This window comes from Triturus cristatus, chromosome 3_2 (genome assembly GCF_964204655.1).
Source record: "Triturus cristatus chromosome 3_2, aTriCri1.1, whole genome shotgun sequence".
Lineage (NCBI taxonomy): Eukaryota > Metazoa > Chordata > Amphibia > Caudata > Salamandridae > Triturus > Triturus cristatus.
Window position 1 is genome coordinate 817,910,940 of NC_140584.1, and position 13,418 is coordinate 817,924,357.

General features: G+C 46.6%; 1 protein-coding gene across 2 annotated transcripts in view; it reads left to right on the forward strand.

Moving 5' to 3' along the window:
• Positions 1 to 13,418, forward strand: part of ALS2 (alsin Rho guanine nucleotide exchange factor ALS2) — a 1,262,853-nt gene that overhangs the window by 582,438 nt on the left and 666,997 nt on the right. For both annotated transcript variants that reach the window (XM_085648975.1, XM_085648976.1), the window contains exons 12-13: positions 6,511 to 6,576; positions 12,908 to 13,070. In XM_085648975.1, the coding sequence (XP_085505101.1) occupies positions 6,511 to 6,576; positions 12,908 to 13,070 (229 nt within the window). The remainder of the gene's footprint in view (positions 1 to 6,510; positions 6,577 to 12,907; positions 13,071 to 13,418) is intronic.

Sequence of the window (13,418 nt, forward strand, 5' to 3'; positions counted from 1 at the left end):
AGTAGAAATTATTGAAATTAATAATTCAACACCTCAGTACCCAGCTTCTCTCCAGTGAACACACACACATTTCTGATAGACACAAAAACACATTTATAAACATTAGTCTTAATATATTTGTTTTTTGCTGACTTACAGTTCTTAGGATTCCAAGTTATCTTTCAAAATATTTGTTAGTGGATTATTTGAGAATGGTTGAATCTTTAAAAGGCATCCTTAACTCCGCTTTCCATCTTCAGAAGAGTGATAACCTGAGTACTGGTGACTTTTACCACAACCCCGAACAGCACTTTTCCACCTCGGACAGGAGCTACACGCCGCTCACTGTTTGTACCTGGTCTGATACCTCCCTTATCTCATCTGGTCAATTATGACCACCTTTGAGTGGAAAACACCACACACTAAGCTCTATGATGCTCCGAACCCACCACCAACAGGAAGAAGGTAGAGAGACCGAACGCACCCGCGACCTCTATCAATTCACCCTTAACTTCTAGAGGGACGCCCAGGAACATAACTCTCAACTGAGGCGACCCCGCAATCCACTCCACCAGCACCCCAATCCACCGCACCCCTGAGTTTGCCCTCCTCTAATAGCCCACGTAATAACCTCCCGAATCTCTCCAAACTTGAATCTCTCCTTCTCTCACGTACTACTTTCCGAAGTCTCACCGGATACAGTTTCCCGCCCTCCAGTACGGAGCCCACCCCCGTCACATACACACACTATGCTTCCCTACACGATAGCCCACACCGCCCCATCTTCTACGAACCATGTAATTCCGCACGGCCCGAACTCCTTTGCGATCAGCTTCCCACCGGACCTCTCACCCAAAGCGAAGAAGAACTTTAAACAGAAACTGATCAGACAGCATCCCAAGTCACTTTTCGCAGACACCTACCACTGCCCCTCCAAAGTAAAGGTAAAAACCATCTTCAGATCTAACAACAGCACTCGCCCCTCAGTACGCGGCATCCCCCCACCACCCCCAGGTAGAGCACGTCCCCGCCACTTCCCCTGTCCGGTTCTCACCCCCACCTGTCACCCACAGCTCTGATACCCCCTAGCTACCCCGCACGCCCGCCTCCTCGCAACACCCCACGCTCCTCCCACAGGGAGAACAGGAACCATCTACTCCCCCATCAGCTCTCACGGCCACCTGCCACCTACCACTCCGATACTACCTAGCGCCCCACCACACAACATCACTCTCACCAACCCCATGAAGAACAGGACCCCCCTACTTCCCACCCTCAGCTCTCACTCCCACCCGCCACTTGCCGGCTCTCACCCCCTCCAACCACCTGCCCCTCACCCACCCCAACCCACTGCGAACAACCTGAGCACCCACCTCCCCGTACTCACAGGTAACAAAGCAGCTACACCCCATCTAGGCCCCTCACCACACAACATCCCCCTCACCACCCCCAGAGAGAACAGGACGACTCTACTGCCCACCGTTGGCGCCTATCCCCATCCATCACCTGCCGGCACACCACACTACATCCCCCTCACCACCCCCATAGAGAACAGGACCCCCCTTATGCCCACCATTGGCTCTCATCCCCATCCGTCACCTGCCGGCTCTCACCCTCACCCGCAACCTGTCCTCCACTCTCTCCACCTCACTCCGAACAACCTGATCACCCATCACCCGCGAACCCACAGGCAATATAGCACCCACACCCCACCAAGACTCCCACCACCCTGCACTCATGGCCCCGCCCAGACCCCACATGGACAACACAGCCTCCACTAAGCTACCCAACACCCCGAGACTCTCTCCCCCTAGGCCCAACACACCTGCACAAGTCCTGTCCCGTTAACTCAACGAATCAGAGACTGAGCAGCGACTTTCCATGCTGGAAACCCAGATAACTACTATAATCCGGGGCCTTGGTGAAATCCTAGCCAACCTCGCAGCGCCCCAGCAACTGCACCACACTCACGCCTCCATCACTCAGAAACAACAAAGACCGTTCACTATCCTCCCCCAGAGATGGGTAGCTAACCCCTCCCCAATCTGACACAGAGACCGAAAAGAACCATAGAGGCTATGCCTGAGAGCGATGCGGCGAATCTCGCCTCTTTGTACGACAATCCTATTGATGTCATCCCCCAATCCAAAATCCAGGTGATCACCGGACTAGGAAGAGACCAAGCCCCCCCTAACTCACCTAGGCCACCGACCACCCGCACTAACATCCCACGGCCCCCCTAACGAAGAAACCCAAAACAGAAACGACCCCCACAAACTGCATGCTCATAAACTGCAGATCAGCCACCAAACATGCCACAGAACTAGCAGAATCCATCCTCACTCATGACATTGACATAGCATTCATCACCGAAACCTGGCTTAATGATTCCTCCCTTCCACTCCTGGACACCCTCGTCCCCCCATGCTTTACAATCACCAACAAAGACAGAAAAGACCAAAAAGGAGGAGGCTTAGCAATCATCCACAGAGACAATATTTCAGTGACGGAAACAGACTCCTCCAACTACAACACCTTTGAGTGCCTAACTGTCAACATCAACACTTGCAACAAAAAGCCTCTAACCTGCCACCTTATCTACCACCCCCCAGGAAACTCATCCACTTTTACTGAACACCTGTCTGACCTAATTGCCCACTGCTCACTACGGGATGCGAACAACCTTATTCTGGGCGACCTCAACATACACTGGAACGAAGATAATAATCTGCTAAACCAAAACCTGAGCGAGTTACTATGCAATAACAACCTCACGCAACACTGCACAGAAACAACTCACAACAAAGGAGCAACCCTAGATGCCATCATAGCCAATCGTGACACAGTGACGATAAACCACACCCTGCCCGTAGACTGGTCCGACCACCATCTAATCCTCTTCCACCTCACTCAGCCAGCCACTATACAATCCCCCACCCAAGAACAGCCCAAATGGACTAGAAATCTCACTCCCTGGCATTCATTCTAGATCAGAAAGCCCCTCTGAAACTAAAAAAAAACAGGAACATCCCATCCAGATCCTGGTTCAATATGGACATCAACAACAAAAGGAGACAACTTAGAGCCATAGAAAGACTCTGGAGAAACAACCCCATCGCTAGCCTTCTCGAACAACTCAAAGCAGCTCGGAGAAAATACAAAAACACATCCGTAATGAAAAAAACAACTTCTTATGCTCTGCTCTGGACAATGCTAAAAACAGGCCCAACGAACTATTTAAAATCATCAAGCAACAAGCCACTAAGCCCCCCGTACCCTCCACCCAGGCCTCCAAGGAACTGTGCGAAAACTTCGCCATCTTCTTCGAAGAAAATATCTCCAAGATTGAACACTCGCTAGACACCTGCCTGCGAAAGCCTCCCCCCAGCTCCAATAGAAAGCACATGCCTACACCACACAAATACATGGAAGTCCTTCAATCCCATCACGGAAGCCGAGATTATCAAGCTAATCTCCACCTCCAAACCCGCTTCTCACCTCCTGGACCTTATACCCACTTAATTGACCAAAAAACTCAAACTCTCCATAGCCCCTTTCTGGTGCAGAATCATCAACAGCTCCCTGAGATCCGACATCATACCTGAATGCCTTAAAGTTGGCCAAGTAATGCCACTACTAAAAAAAACAGGCCTTGACTGCATGGACCTGAACAACTTCAGACACATCTTCAATCTCCCCCTCCTATCCAAAATCTTCGAGAAATGCGTCCTTTCACGACTGACTCAACACATGCAGAACATCAACCTTCTTGACCCCTACCAATCGGGATTCAGAAAAGGTTTCAGCACTGAGACGGCGATCCTCAATATCACAGACGACATCCACAAGTCACTGGACTCCGGTCAATGCTGCCTTCTCATTCTCCTCGACCTATCGGCAGCCTTTGACATGGTAGATCATCCACTTCTCATCAAGGCCATACAAGAAAGGTTTGTTGCTGATGAGAAGGTCCTCCACTGGTTCACCTCTTTCCTCCAGAACCGCTCGCAAAAGATAAAAATCAAAAACTTTACCTCCGACCTCCACCCGTCAGCAGAGGTGTGCCACAAGGCTCAGTGCTCTCACCACAACTGTTTAACATATACATGGAACCCCTCACCACCATACTTAAAAAGGCGAATATCCCCTTCCACCTATACGCGATGACACCCAGATCTATCTAGAAACCTCCTCCCCAAATGACATCCTCAGACTTAACATCACTCTAATAGAAATTCAACGCTGGCTGTCCCAAAATCACCTTGAACTCAATCAGGACAAAACGGAGATCCTCCTCATCTCCAACAAGAAGAGAACACACAAATTGCAGAATGACATAAAGCTATGGTTGCCCTAAACGGTAATCTCACCCTGGCTAACTCCGTAAAATCCTTAGGGATCACCCTAGACCCCAAACTGGACATGACCAACCACATCAAAAACTCTGCAAATACTGCCTTCCTCAACCTAAAGCTTCTCTACAAAATTAAACCATTCATCCCTACTAAAGACCTCAAACAAGCCACCCAATCACTGGTGCTATCCAGACTAAACTATGGCAACGCAACCTTAACCGGCGCCACAAAATCCCACCTGGTTCCCCTCAAAACAACCCTCAACGCAGCAGCCAGGATGGTCACTGGAATCAGGAAATACGACCACATTTCAACAGCACTAAGAGAACTAAAATGGCTCCCAGTTGAACAGCGAGCTAATTTCAGCACGGCATGTCTCACGCACAAAGCCCTCCACACTGGAAAACCGGACTATCTGGCCGCCAAACTCAAGAGGGCCGGGCAGACAAGAAACCTCAGGAGCTCGAACTCCCTCCTTCTCATCCCCTTGAGAACACGCAAACATAAAACAGCCGCAAGGTCATTTGCTGGAAACACACCAAAAATCTGGATCTCCATCCCAGCATATATCAGAACTATCCTGTCCTTCACAAAATTTAAAAAACACCTGAAAGCCCTCCTCCTTAACCGCTCCCTCCCGAATGGATAGCCACCGCCCTCACGTTATCCCTGACGCTGGTGCTCTCTGACTATACACTGCTCAGATCCTCCTCAGCCCACTTCAAGACAAATGTGCAATAAAATTAAGCTGCCTCACGATTTTCGGACTACCTCAATAAAGCATTCAACAAGGCTACCTCAGGACTCAACCACTACCTCAAGAAGCCTCAGCACTCTTGGACTGCCGAACTTTATGGTTAAGACTGCTCTACTATGTTAACTATCATGAAACACTGTCGTAAAGCGCTCCAATACCCTCGGGTCAGGTCAGCGCTATATAAAACTCCAAAAATAAATGAAAGTAATAGTGGCGTCTTCTGTTTCAGTGCTTGGATACCTGAGCAGTATTTGAAAAACAAGTCATCATCATCATTATTACTATCTAACACATTGGTCTTGCACTCTAGAGACAGTAGTTGAGTAGTAAGTAACAGCTATTAGTGTCCAAAGTTCAAACACAGAATTCAATATTCCCAGATAACAAATCAATAATCGGTGCAAGTTGATTGTAGTCAAAGATTCCTTTTATTCTTGAAAAAAATTCATAAAAACACTTCACCCTATGGACAAGACTGCCGACCCTTCGCTTTTTGAACCAGACGCGATTTACAGATCGCAGGGAGATACCGATTTCCATGTACTTGGATTACTCACTATGTATGAGAATACTTGTTCGATGTATATTTCTTATAAAGCCCTGAAGAAGTCCCAAGAGGGACAAAACGCGTCCGCAGTCTTGTCCATAGCGTGAAGTGTTTTTATTAAATTTTTTCAAGAAATAAAAGAATAAAAGGAATCTTTGACTGCAATCAACTTGCACCAATTATTGATTTGTTATCTGGGAAGATTGAATTCTGTGTTTGAACTTTGGACGCTAATTGCTGTTACTTACTACTCAACTGCTGTCTATAGACATATGAAGGTCACGTCTTTTGTTCTCTGCATCTAGGCTATTCCATAATATTGTAGCTATTACACGTCACTATAACTGGTGCTGGATTTTGTTGCCTTGACATTTTTTTCATTGTTCTTATCATTATTACTATGATAAAAATGCTTACACTACCTCTTAACTGCCTTTAACAGAAGGGCCAAGTTTTCATGTCTTGTCGGAGCTTTACTTTAGCTGATGTAAATTCTTAACTTCCCTCAGTATTGTATGCATCTCATGTGCAGAGGATGGTTAAGTGAAGATAGGGTTAACTTGGAGTGTCACCACATTTCTACTGAGTGAGAGATGTGCTGAAACACATGGAATAGTATTGAGGAATATAACCACATCAAGTGTAAATTAAACTTCTTTACCTAGGCCATAGCTATCCTGAAAACTAGTTGTAGATCCCATTCTCCTGGATCTTCGCTGGTCATCCCAGTTAATGCCTTAAACAAATTTGTTGTCTGTTGCAAAGAGGTCTATAGACTTCATCTAGATGCTGATTTGTAAAGCTCGAAGTGTACACAGTAAATTTATGAGCCTGCAACAGCAGCATTGATGTCCCTTTCTTCTTTCCAATAGGTATTCCTTTTCCGTGTCAAGCTTTCTGGTGATGGGTGGATTCCTGCTTCTTTCTAAGCCAGCGTTGTAAGTGAATCATTTCCTGGACATGTGAAACATAAACATAGGACTAGAATCGGAGGTTCTATGTGTGATTAATCCCTTAAACCAAAACTGCGGCTTTGCTTTGTGTATTCAAGTAGATACTTCAGTTGGGGGTACTGAAATGCCTACATGCTCAAAACAGAACTATGATGTTTGATGTAAATAATTTGCAGTGCACCATTTGCAGAATGGAAATTTGCAACTGCTCATACATGTAGTGGCATGCTTTAGAAACCAGTCACGTAGCAATATTTATGATGCAAAACATGTTATTACCTCATTCGAAAGTGTCTTGGGAATTTTAATCCTTTGCAGATTGATTAGAAGGAACGTAATTTTTTAATGTGACTTGATAGCATAGCTGTTTGTTTTCTTGTTTTTACCAGTTCTTTAAAATACAAAGTGGGCTATGGCCCCACCCAGAGGAAAATTATCTCTCACCTCATGGGCTGTTAGATGTCTGAAGGATCACTGCATCTCCTATAGAGTTCTTGCACTGCAGCGTATGAGGGGCAATTTTACATCTCAAAAGCACACTGATTCATCACACCTTACATCCTTTTTCATACATGTATTCTCTACAGACAAATGATTGCTTTTAGTTTTTTTTTTTCATTGCAGTTGGTGTTTTCATGTTTTAGCTAAGATTCATAAAGTAAGCCAGCTCTATTGAGTTTGCCAGTGATGATTTTAATTTTAAGTTCCTAGTAGTGCATGTTCTCTATTCGCAATCTGTGGTATGCAAGTGAAATGAAATGAAATGAAAGAGGCATTTATAGAGTGCATGGCTACCCTAAGGCCTCCCAGCGCTGAGAACCAGACGACCAGAGGCAGATTAAATTATACCGTAGGAAAAAGATGCGTCTTCAGAAGCCGTCGAAAGGGCAGGTATTCCTCCTCCAAACGGATGGAGTCTGGGAGGGTGTTCCATGTCTTAGAAGCGACATAAGAGAAACAGCGACCTCCACATCTGGATCTGACAATTCTCGGTACCATAGCAAGGCGCTTATTTCCAGAGCGAAGGTGCCTTCTGGGATGGTATGGAGAAACTATCCTTTGAAGGATTAGAGGGCCATTCGCGGCCATGATCTTGTGCGTGACACAGAGGGCCTTGAATTTAATCCTTTCTAAGACAGGAAGCCAGTGCAATTGTCTGATTGCTCTTTTTGCTGATTCTCTCCGTGAAATTTGCAGGAGAATTCTTGCCGCACAGTTCTGGACCTTCTGTAGTATGCCTATTGTGGACTGGGGGGCTCCTAAATATAGGGCATCAGCGTAATCCAGACGTGACAGAATCAGTGCCTGGAGGAGTAATCTTCTTGCATGAAACGGGAGAAGAGGCAGGATCTTTCGTGCTGACTTCAAAATCCCGAAGCAGCACCCGGCTACCTTGTTAGCCTTTGTCTTCATATCTAGTCTTGTATCCAGCAAAACTCCCAAGCTCTTGATGTGGTTTTTAGGAGTAGGCGGGTTTCCCATACAGCTAGGCCATGCCAACGGCATGTCTGGAGGCAAAGGTTTTCCCAGTAGCATAAGATCTGTTTTTGCTCCATTAAGCTGGAGGCAGGACTCTTTCATCCAGACGGATATTTCCTCAAGGCATCTGGAAAGATTACTTCCTGGCTGTCCTGGGTCTTTAAGGGAGACGATCAGCTGGGTGTCATCGGCATACGTAACAATTTGTATGCCGAATGCCTCCACAATTTTGGCTAAAGGACACATATAAATATTAAAAAGAGTGGGGCTAAGTGATGAGCCCTGCGGCACTCCACTCTTCAAAGGCACATTCCTGGAAGTCACATTCTCCTCAAAGAGCTGGAATGTGCGGTCTTCCAGGAAGGAGGCTATCCATCTCAGTGCGGTACCATTCATCCCCATCCCCTGACATCTTGCAATGAGAAGTTGATGGTTGACGGTATCAAAAGCCGCAATGAGATCAAGGAGGATTATTGCAGCTGATCCTCCTGAGTCCATAATTTTCCTTGCCTCCTCCACTACGGCAATCAGGGCGGTTTCAGTGCCCTGACGAGATCTAAAACCAGTCTGTGTCGGGTGCAAACAGTCATGTTCCTCCAGGTAAGTGGAAAGGGTAGTGTAGATGTACTTCTCTGCTATTTTGGCTATTCCCGGGAGCAGGGAGATAGGGCGATAGTTGGCCATTACCTCCGGGTCTGATCCAGGTTTTTTTAGCAGGGCCTTTACCATCGCTTCCTTCCATAGTGAAGGGACCTTGCCTGTTGCCAGTGAGGAGTTAATGAGAGTTGCGATAACGGGGGCTACTTCTGGGGCAACCTTTTGCAACACCGTAGGGGGCGCCTGGTCTTTTGGGGAGCCTGATTTAAGTTTATTGAGTAAGGACATCGCTGTATCTGAGTCCAGGGGCGGGAAAGATTCCAAGCTGTGATCTCGACGGTCTCTAGTTTCTTCCGTCAGAGCATCAAGGTCAAATGTGGCGACTGCCGAGAAGGCTGAGTAAATCGCCTGTACCTTATCCTGGAAATACTCTGCTAAATTGTTACAGCGGCCTTGTACATCAGTGGGGGTAATTGTGGTGAGTGGGTTGGTAGTCAGGGATTTAAAAATTTCTCTAGGGGAGTTAGGTGCTCATAAAATCTTTGCTTCATAAAACTTGGATTGAGTTTTCGTAATCTCGGCTTTATACAATTTTAGTGCATCGCGATAGACTTTCTTTTTCTCAAGTGAAAAGTCTTTCCTCCACTGTCTCTCAAGTTGCTTACAGTTCCGTTTGAGATCTCTCAGCTCAATGGTGAACCAAGCGACTTTTTTAGGGCCCTTTTTAATGTCCCTGAGTTTTATAGGGGCTAATACGTCCAGTGAATTTTTAATCCAGAGATTGAATTGTAAATTTGCTTTTTCAGGGTCGGGGTCGAGACGGGGCAGTGTTTCTTTGAGAATGGCAGCCCATTCTTCCATAGAAATATTAGACCAATTCCGGTGCAGAATTTTGGAGTGGTTTTCAGCTTTCCTACTCGTGAAGGTTGACCAGGAAAATGAAATTAGATAATGGTCCGTCCAGGGGAGCGACTGGGGGTCGTCTACCTGGATGAGGGTATTGGTAAAAATCGGGTCCAGCAGGTGTCCTTTGACGTGAGTTGGACCCGTCACTTTCTGGGAAAGGAGTAGCACCTCTAAGGCGTCCGATACTTCCTCCACGTAAGTGGCGGCGCGGGATTCAAGGTGTAGGTTAAGGTCTCCCAGAACAGTGAAGTTCGACAGGGAGCTGACCAGTAAGGATGTGTTATCCACCAAGTCCCCAAGAAAAGAACCAATCGCACCTGGGGGTCGGTATATTAACATACCTGAGAAGGTACATGTGGGTGTAAATTTAATTGAAAAGGAACAACTTTCGCTGTCCCGGATGAGCCCGTCCGAAATCCTACAGCTAAAAGAATCCCTATGAATAATGGCAAGCCCTCCACCTCTAGTAAGGGAGCGATCTTGCCTTTGGATGGTGTAGCCTTGGGGGAGCGCCTGAACAACCGCTGAATTAGACCAGTCCGTAAGCCACGTCTCAGTGAGAAACATTACATCCGGGCTGGTATCTTCTAACAGCAGTCTAATTTCAACCGAATGTTTTGGTAGTGAACGGCAGTTTACCAGCTTCATTTTGAAATCAGAGTTTCCAGTACAAATCTTTCCTGCCTGATCCTCTGGGTTCAGGGAGAAATTGCATTGAGTGCACTGAGTCTGGTCAAAGGGGGGGCCCAAGCAATGGTGACATTTATGTGTGCCACGAAGTATTCTTAGCTGATCGGACGTATAGGGGCGCAGTGCTACAGCAGCGGGAGCAGGGGTCATGGCCTCTGGTCTCGGTCGTGTGCGGACGGGCGCAGACGGGCTTGCCTTTGGCGCGCCCTCGGCGCGCCAGCGGCGCGCCCGCTGCGCGCGTCCGTTGCGCGCTCGCCACATCCGTCCCTTTTGAGCCAGGACGCACAAGCTCTCAGCGGCAGCTGCACCGCTAACCTCCACCTCCCAAGATGTCCGCCGCCCCCGGAGTATGACATACAACTCCGTCCCCGAGCTCCACGCTTAAACAGTCCCCACAGGTTAAAGCAGGTAAAGTGCAAATTAGCAAAGTTTTAAAAGAGTTTGAATGAATAGCAATTTAAAAATGTTAAAATATCTGAAAGTAACGCACAGCTCGAACACGCAGCTTCCTTCAGTGCCACCTAGGTTCTAGTGCGCGCTCGCCACATCCGCCCCTTTTGAGCCAGGACGCACAAGCTCTCAGCGGCAGCTGCACCGCTAACCTCCACCTCCCAAGATGTCCGCCGCCCCCGGAGTATGACACACAACTCCGTCCCCGAGCTCCACGCTTAAACAGTCCCCACAGGTTAAAGCAAGTAAAGTGCAAATTAGCAAAGTTTTAAAAGAGTTTGAATGAATAGCAATTTAAAAATGTTAAAATATCTGAAAGTAACGCACAGCTCGAACACGCAGCTTCCTTCAGTGCCACCTAGGTTCTAGTGCGCGCTCGCCACATCCGCCCCTTTTGAGCCAGGACGCACAAGCTCTCAGCGGCAGCTGCACTGCTAACCTCCACCTCCCAAGATGTCCGCCGCCCCCGGAGTATGACACACAACTCCGTAAGATGTTACCTACTGCACTGACCAAATGCTAAGTAGATAGTGATTTATTTACGGTACCTACATAATCTAATTAATGGTGATATTCAAACAGATGCACTGGAACGCATTCCATCCACTGAGACAGAGATTACATGTTTTACCATCTCTCGCTTCTCAACCTAAGCTTGCATGTAGTGTTCCATCTAACTGAAATCAGTACTTTATTTTTTTAACAGATTTTTATTGGGGTTTGCGCATAACATAGGGTACTTTCGCAGTAGTGCAGCTCATATGCAGTAGTCTTTCAGGTTCAGCAAGAATTTAGATTCTTTTGCAGCCCCCCTCCTTTAAAGGAACAACCCACCCCCTCCTTCTATGAGTCGGTATTTATTTCTGTACATCATATCTTGCGCCCTGTTCTAATGCTCTGTTATAGGGTGTGAGGAGTCAGGTGGGTCTTGGGGTGCCGCGTTAGGAACCATTTCCCTCCAGTCCTCTGAAGGGGCTCGAAATAGTCTCAGCTGTGGGAGGGGTCGCTCTGAGAGGCTGTTAGTGAGGATCTCAAGGGTGATGCAGCAGGAGTGCCAGAGTTTGAGTTCGTGAAGCCATCTACTAGTGAGTCCCACACTCGGGCTGCAATCAGCAGTGCCCACTCTGAGTCTGGCTTCCCCTCACAGCCCGCCCACTTCTCCAACTCTTTTCTCCATGCTACTATTTGGGGTCCACTTGATGTCTTCCAGTGCCTCGCAATTTCCCTCTTGGCCAAGATGAAGGCCAGGTGTTCAAATTGTTTCTTAATCTTAGCTCTGGCAGTGAGCTGGAACCATCCCAATAGGCTGTAGCCCGGGGAATTAGGGTCCTCTCTTTCTATAACCGTTGCAACAGTGGTTGTAACTTCCTTTCAAACAGCACCCAGCGAGGGGCACGTCCAGAACATATATAAAAAGTGTGCCCCCAGTTCCCCACGGGGCAAGCTGCATCAGCTGCATGGAAGTATCTCTTAATACGCTCTGGGGTTAAGTACGATCTGTGGAGGACATAATAATTGATAAGTTTTCAGTGTAGATTTCTGGAATCCTTCAGGGTTCTCTCAAGAATAGTGGCCCATTGTTTAGCCTCAATAGGGTCTCCCAGGTCTTCCTCGTCTCCCAGGTCTTCCTCCCATCGCAGGTGCTCTAGTGGGTGTTGAAGGTCCTCTCGTACTGCCTTGTACAAGCACGAGACCGCCTTTATGGTCTCCGCGAAAAGGGCCATATGATGGGAGCTCTGGTGCACACTCAGTTCAGAAGAGCCGGTGCCCCTAACTGAAATCAGTACTTTACAAAACTTCTGTTGATCATGAAAATCTGTGCTATATATATAGTTATGTGGTATTTGCTACGCATCATAAGTGCTGCTTGGTCAGGCAGCTGGATTGAAAACTCCCATGACAGTTTTCAAAGACAGTTGTTCAATATGCTGGCTCCATCATTTGTACAGATGCAGTGTCTCTTCAGCTGAGTAAAGGAAAACATTGCCTTTCATTTGGAGGCAATCCTAATTTCTGGGAAACTACATTTTCCAAGTGCCACAGAGTTCTACCAAATAAATCAAACCATGTGTAAACAGCTCTAACGAGACTTTACCATTTTTTGATTTCTTAACATGTTTGCTTCTCTAAATAAATCCAGTGTTATATGTATCTCTATTTACATGACAACATGTTTGGCCTTCTTTTCTTTTAGAGATTTTTTTACCAGAAATCTGGAGCTCTTGCAGAATCTTTCCCTAGTGAAGGAGGAAAGCAGCCTTCTGATTGAGGTGCTCAATGCTCTCTTTTACTCGCCTATCCAAAGACTTCAGGAATATGCACGACTTTTGTTGAAACTTGCGACATGCTTTGAAGTGGTAAGTTGCTCGTTTGTGTGGGTCCTCTTTAAAATTTGGGTATAAAAGTATTGATGGATTCCCGTCCGCATTATGAATCACTACTTATGTGGGAAGAACATTGAAATTCCATGATCCTGTGTCATAAATCAATGATAGCTTTAATTTAATGATTCATTTGGGTACTTGTGCCATTTTTTGTGATTTATAAATGCATATTAGCAAAGTTTTTGTATTTTTGTCTTTAAATGACAATTCAGTAGCATGAATTAGTCAACAAGTTCAGTGCTATATTTTCGTGGCATGTATTTGTCCAGACTAGTGTATACATGAATAATCTGTTTGTTGCTTTTCACTTTTTTATGGATC